At 34.4% G+C, this 6,158-nt stretch overlaps 1 protein-coding gene across 1 annotated transcript; it reads right to left on the bottom strand.

Moving 5' to 3' along the window:
- Nucleotides 1–2,107: 2,107 nt before the first annotated feature.
- LOC120188325 (glutamine synthetase nodule isozyme-like) lies at nt 2,108–5,898 on the bottom strand. The gene is made up of 13 exons (XM_039191778.1): nt 5,735–5,898; nt 5,604–5,643; nt 5,414–5,517; nt 5,239–5,287; nt 4,966–5,072; nt 3,483–3,570; nt 3,186–3,314; nt 3,007–3,081; nt 2,856–2,909; nt 2,731–2,768; nt 2,474–2,633; nt 2,292–2,352; nt 2,108–2,210 (listed from the first exon to the last, which is right to left on the bottom strand). The coding sequence occupies exons 1-13, from the start codon at nt 5,806–5,808 to the stop codon at nt 2,119–2,121; spliced, it is 1,071 nt and encodes a 356-aa protein (XP_039047709.1). The 5' UTR covers nt 5,809–5,898; the 3' UTR covers nt 2,108–2,118.
- Nucleotides 5,899–6,158: the final 260 nt, after the last annotated feature.

Here is a 6,158-nt window from a genome sequence, read left to right on the forward strand (position 1 = left end):
CCATTTGTTTAATATTCTTATATTTTTAATACATTAAAAGATTTTGAACAACAGAGCTTATGGCTAGTGCTGGGTATATGGGCTAAGGCTCGCGGGCTACCCGTATAACCCACGGTCTATGCGGGCTTCAGGTCTCGAAAAATAAAGTTTGTTTAAATTGCGGGTTTATTAGTCCAGACCGTTAAACCCGTGGGTTTAATGGGTATACCCGCGGGCTCCGCGGGTAGCCCACTTAATTTAATTAATTTTTTTAATTTATTTTATGTTTTACGGAAGACAATTCACGTTTAGCTCAATTCACGTTTTATGTGTATTTTAGCCATAGCCCAATTCACGTTTTATGTGCACTGAAATCTGAAGTCCAATTCACGTTTTAATTTGATGATATCCAATTTTGAAGTTCGGACGTATTAATTATACCTATGATAACATAATATGATAACATAAGCAAAAAAGTTTCCATCTTTTTATACACGTATTTACCATTTATAATTAATACCATCAATATATATATATATAAATAAGCCATAAAACGTTTATTATACTCCAATAATTAATCATAAGAAAAATTATATACATATACGTTAAAAAACAGAAAAAAAATCAAAGTATTAAACTATGTATAAATATAATAATTAAATTAAAAAGATAAAGTAACATAATATGCAAATAATATATAAAACTTGAGGCAATAATAAAAAACATACATAAAATTAGAGTGCAAAATTAAAATAATAAATTATATTTGAGGATTATATTGCATTAATTCAAAAGTGGGTGGAGCCCTTACACAATTAGCACATTAAAACTTGTCATGATTGCCCTAAATCCTTAAAATACGTTGTTTTGTGTGACTTATATTATATATACATTGTTATAAAATTTTAGGAACCATAGCCTTATTTTTTGTTTCTCTTCTCCGTCGTTTCTCTCTATCTCTCCAATTTCTCTCTTTTTTCACATAAACAGTAAACAGTAAACGGGTAAGCCTGTTAGCCCGTGGGTTAAATGGCACAAGCCGCGGACTTTAGAATTCAAGACCGTTTATGATTGCGGACTTTTTAAATCGCTTTGTTTAAACCCGCACCATCAAAATTCGCGGGCTAAACAAGCGAGTAGTCCGTATACCAAACTCTACTTATGGCTCACACCATTCCCTTGAGGACCCTAGGCATCTAAAAAAAGAAGCTTGGTGGTACCTTAATCAAGTTATCTTTTCAAAATTATTGCAGTCTTTTGGGACAATTAATTGAGCATTTGAGACCCCATCCCAAGGCTTCCCCTAATGATATCTTTGGGATCGGTGTATAGCATTGTTAAAGGCATTTTCTCAACCACTAGTTTAAAAGTTTTACTTGATTTAGCATCAATAACATTAAGAAAGGTCCCCATTCGACAATAAAGGTTATTCTACATTTCTACTATAGCATTTGAGGGGCTACAACCCCTTCCACCAAACAAACAACTCCATTGAATTCTATTATTTGCCCAAATTTGTTGCTAATATAAATGATGAAACTCAAATTTTGTATGTTTAGTGTAGTTATGATAAAAAGAGACTAAGTCACCTACCATACCTATTAATGTCTAAAGTTGATCTTAGTCATTAATCAACAAGAACATATCATTTATATTTAAGGTGTAAAAATGGACTCCTCGTATTGGTTAGATAGGATGCTTTGAATTATTTGGGAACTAACCAAATCATCCCCAAGGGAAGCAACAATCTAAAACAAAGCACTCGGTATCATTTCATTGGCTGATATCCGGTTGGTGATCCGAAGAATAATTACACAATAAATTATTATATAATATATTTTATTTTTATTTTAAATTTAATTCGAAACATAAAATAATAAAATTTAGAATACTACACCATAATTTAATAGTTGTTTATTTAATAGACCAAAAATTCGTTCGTGTGATCATTCGGTTGTAACAAAAGACTAAGGGGATAAAACACAACACAGCCACACACAATAAATGGCAAACCAGCAAATCCAAAGCAATAAAGTACAAGTTTCACCCACTGGCCCAACAAAGAAGATGAGAGAGGGGGTTATTGATCTCCAAGGATGATTTTCCTTCTCATCTTTCACATGCTCCAATTTTCACCTCTCAGGGCTTCCAGATAATGGTGGTCTCGGCTATCATCGATGTCACAACATAAGGATCCATGTTCGATGCTGGCCTTCTGTCTTCAAAGTAGCCTACCAATGACAATGACAATGAACGTTAAATTCAAGAAATTGAGCATCGGTATAGTAGTTTGGACATTGCATAGCGCTTACCTTTTCCGGCCTTCTCAGTGTCACGGCCAACACGGATAGAGGCTCCCCTGTTTGCAACACCCTGGAGTTTGAACATGGAAAGCAAGGCAGTGTCGAGTAATAAGAATATGGGGATGTGATATGAGAATTCAATGTCATTCTGGCTTATTGCTAAAGAGGTGCTGAAGGCCTCATGAAGTTACCCATGAGAATGTGTTGATATCTGCAGTCTCATGACGACCAGTTAGGCGTCTCTCGTTACCCTCTCCGTAGGCAGAAATATGTTCCTTGTGGCGCAAGCCTAACTTCTCGATCGCCTTCTTGATAACGTCAATGCCACCATCACTTCTCATGGACTTTGTGCTGAGAGGAAAGTTTCATTTCAACTGATTTAATTCTTTGTCGATGCAAAAGGGCATATGCTTGGTAAAAGTATGTGCATATAGATTTTATTATCTACCTGTAGTTAGTATGAGCTCCAGCACCATTCCAGTCACCCTAGTTATGGAAAGAAAATTTGGTAAAAATACCATAAAAAGACAAAGTAAGTTGAATTCAGGGGAAAATGTAAGCATAAAAACAAACCGGGATGGGTTTAGGGTCGAAAGAAAGAACCACTCCGGCAATTTCGGTGATTCGCTGTTTAAACAAGAAAACAGGAGTTATTGTTTGTTCATCTTCTATCCTTAAGAGGCAAATTCATTAATCAAATACAGTAGCAACATACAGATCATACCTCGAGAATGTATCGAGCAATCCATATTTGATCACCTGCAGATATTCCAACAGATGGACCAACTTGGAACTCCCACTGTTTACACAACCACAAGATAAACCATGGATTTTTTCATGGAAAATAAAGCTGGATTAATAAAAAAAAAATACACCCTTTTAACTAAGAACGGCATAACGCACCTGACCAGGCATAACTTCACCGTTGATTCCACTGATGTTAACGCCAGCATAAAGGCAAGCCTTGTAGTGGGAATCCACAATGTCCCTTCCGAAGGACTTATCAGCACCTACTCCACAGTAGTAGGGACCCTGTACGGATAATAAAATTAGGTTTAGATAATCAGTTCCATTGAAATTGAATGTAAACAAAATGCTTAACAGCAAAACATAACATGATAAAATTCATTAACAATTCATTTAATAAAACTTAATTACAAAACACGAGATCAATCAAAAAATACAGTTTGACAACAATACCTGTGGTCCAGGAAATCCTCCAACAGGCCATCCAAGAGGCCACTTTGTATCTTTTTGAAGAAGAGTGTACTCTTGCTCAATACCATACCTGGTTCCAATATGTGCAAGTTTCAATCAATCAACCAACAAATTATTATCATAAAAAAACAAGTGAAAACGATAGAGGAAAAGAAAATTCTAATGGAACTTGTCAAAGTCAAACTTCTAAGTCCTTATTGCTTTAAGTTTTTTATGACTCTCCTTACAAGCAATTCTAAAGGGGAAGAAAAACAAAACTTTCATTATTAGTTTATTTTTTAAAAGAAAAATAGTTCAAGAAGCCAAAGAGGAGAAGGAATGAGTTAGGTGACTTCGAACCATTGACTTCATCATTATCACTGCCAAACCCAACTCAAAGTTAGGTGAAAGACAGTAGGTGGACATCAGATCAACTGAAAAAGTACATACTAAAAACTAACTATTTATAATTTTTTTTGAAAAAATTCACTTTGCACATTTATAATTTATCTCATTAGGTGATAATTTCGATCTTTAAATAATCCCTACACCTTAATAATGATTCATATAAAAGAAAAGAAAACAATTAACCAATGTTAGTCATACCGATTACATTAATGTACTATTAAAAACAATAATTAATAAAGTATTTGTATTGAATTCAACAAAGAAATAATATACTAAAGGCAAATTAAATAATCCTTATTAAAGGATCCTAATTTCTTTCTTTTATTTGCATCCGTTGAATTATTTTTTATTTTATTTTATTAACAATTCCATTTAATCTTTATATATAACTAAAGAGTCGGCAAAACAGGGAATCATTTTAAGATGGTGCATCATGTGATAACAAAGCATGCAGAAGCAACCAAAATTTGATAATTTAAAATACGGCCAGCTTTAGTTTCTAGTAATCAGCGGTAGCTTTGTACTTGCGAAAAGAACAATGGATATGGCCTTTACTATGTTCCTAGTATTGTACTTCAAAAATATCAAACAGAGAAATATAGAAAACCAATATATCAATAAAAAGAATATGATGGTATTTTAAGCATTGGGAAATTTCATAAACATTATTACTACTAATTTTGTTTATAAAATGGTGAAGCTATCAATAAACTATAATTGATAGACAACACAACTCTTTCAACTTCATATACTATAAGCTATTAATATACTAAAATCTACATGATTTTATAAAATATATGAATATTAAGAAACCAAACATTTAATATTATATTTGTGGCTTCCTCCATTCGTTGAAGTATAAAAAAGAGCCCCACACACCCCACCCTTGTGGGTCAAAGAATCTATATAGTCCAGAAAGGAAAAGACCACCAAACCCACCATTATTGTCCTTGTGGAAGTGAATATATTTTGAACATTCAACCTCCATTTTTTAAATCCCAAATTGGGTTCATCTCCATTTTTTATAAGAATTCCATAAAAATAGTAAATCAAAAGGTTAAAAGGGGAAAACTATTACCATGGCTCCTCGGCAACAACATCGGGGTGACTAAAGATCTTAGCCGCATTAAATCTCTTGTTTGTAGGAAGGGGGTCACCGGCAGGTGTGTAAGCATCGCACATCACCTAATACATGTGATTAATGAAATATTAATTATTATCATTATTGTCAACGTCCAAAAGACATAATTACCCCTCTTTACTTTGGATTTAGATCAAAATTATCATTAATTAATTAAATCAAAAACTAAAACCACGGAGAGAAAGCAGTAGCGTGCAAGAATCAAATTACCAAGATGTTGTTTCCTCTTCTGAATGGATCATTGAATATGGCTTGAGGGCTGATTCAGTCAAAAATAAACACGGAATCTTAATCTTAATCAAGAAACAAATCTAGGATATACTTTTTTCCTTTCAAAAAGTCATGATCTAGATCGATAGCCAAAAAGAAAGGAAAAGGAACTCACTAAAGAATGACCTCACTGTCCTCTCCAGGTGCTTGATTAGTGCTGGAACCATCGTAGTTCCATTTGGGGAGTTTCGAAGGATCCGTCACCGGTCCAGGCAAAGTCTATGCAAAAGAAGCCAATAATTTCTTACTTTCACAACAAAAACGTGTAATAATCAATAAGTGAAAGTTTGAAAAGCGAACCGCACCCTCGCTTTGCTTCTCAAATCCATTCCAGATCCGCCGATCCTGAAACAAAAATCGACGAAACATTTAGTTGGAGATTGCATCGAAAAGGAATCAGGAGAAGAAGAAGAAGAAGAAGAAGAAGAGAGTTGACCATATATATTCGGCTATGATCTTTTCGGTGGTGTCGCTGAGGTCGAGGTTGATGAGATCATTGAGGAGCGACATGGCTGATCCGGCTGCGATTGGGCTACTCAGTGAAGAGAGACTAAAAGGAGAGTGGTGAGCTAAAGGGATTGTTCGGTAGACACTTAAATAGCCGGGGGGAAAGAGAACAAGGTTCCAGGAAAGTCGTGGGAAAACCTTATAAGCAAGGATGGGACCGTATAAGAGCTAAAATTAATGACAAGAAAAATGAAAGAATCAAGGAGACATCCTCTGCAAATCGTACCAGCAATAAGTTATTAAGCCAATTAAATCTATGTAGGTATAATGGCGAAAAATTACCTCTAAATTTTAATTATATCTATATTGTCGTAACCGGTTTTTATCCGGACACGAATTTTTTACTTGGCGTG

The sequence above is a fragment of the Hibiscus syriacus genome, unplaced genomic scaffold (genome assembly GCF_006381635.1).
Source record: "Hibiscus syriacus cultivar Baekdansim isolate YM2019G1 unplaced genomic scaffold, ASM638163v2 tig00116944_pilon, whole genome shotgun sequence".
Taxonomy (NCBI): Eukaryota; Viridiplantae; Streptophyta; class Magnoliopsida; order Malvales; family Malvaceae; genus Hibiscus; species Hibiscus syriacus.

What these genes read in the sequence shown, in the direction of transcription:
- LOC120188325 (XM_039191778.1), bottom strand. Translation starts at nt 5,808, where the DNA reads ATGTCGCTCCTCAATGATCTCATCAACCTCGACCTCAGCGACACCACC. An exon ending in GACAGTGAGGTCATTCTTTA is followed by an intron (nt 5,288 to 5,413) that starts GTGAGTTCCTTT and finishes TGACTGAATCAG; the next exon opens with CCCTCAAGCCATATTCAATG. An exon ending in GTGAAGTTATGCCTGGTCAG is followed by an intron (nt 3,082 to 3,185) that starts GTGCGTTATGCC and finishes TTGTGTAAACAG; the next exon opens with TGGGAGTTCCAAGTTGGTCC.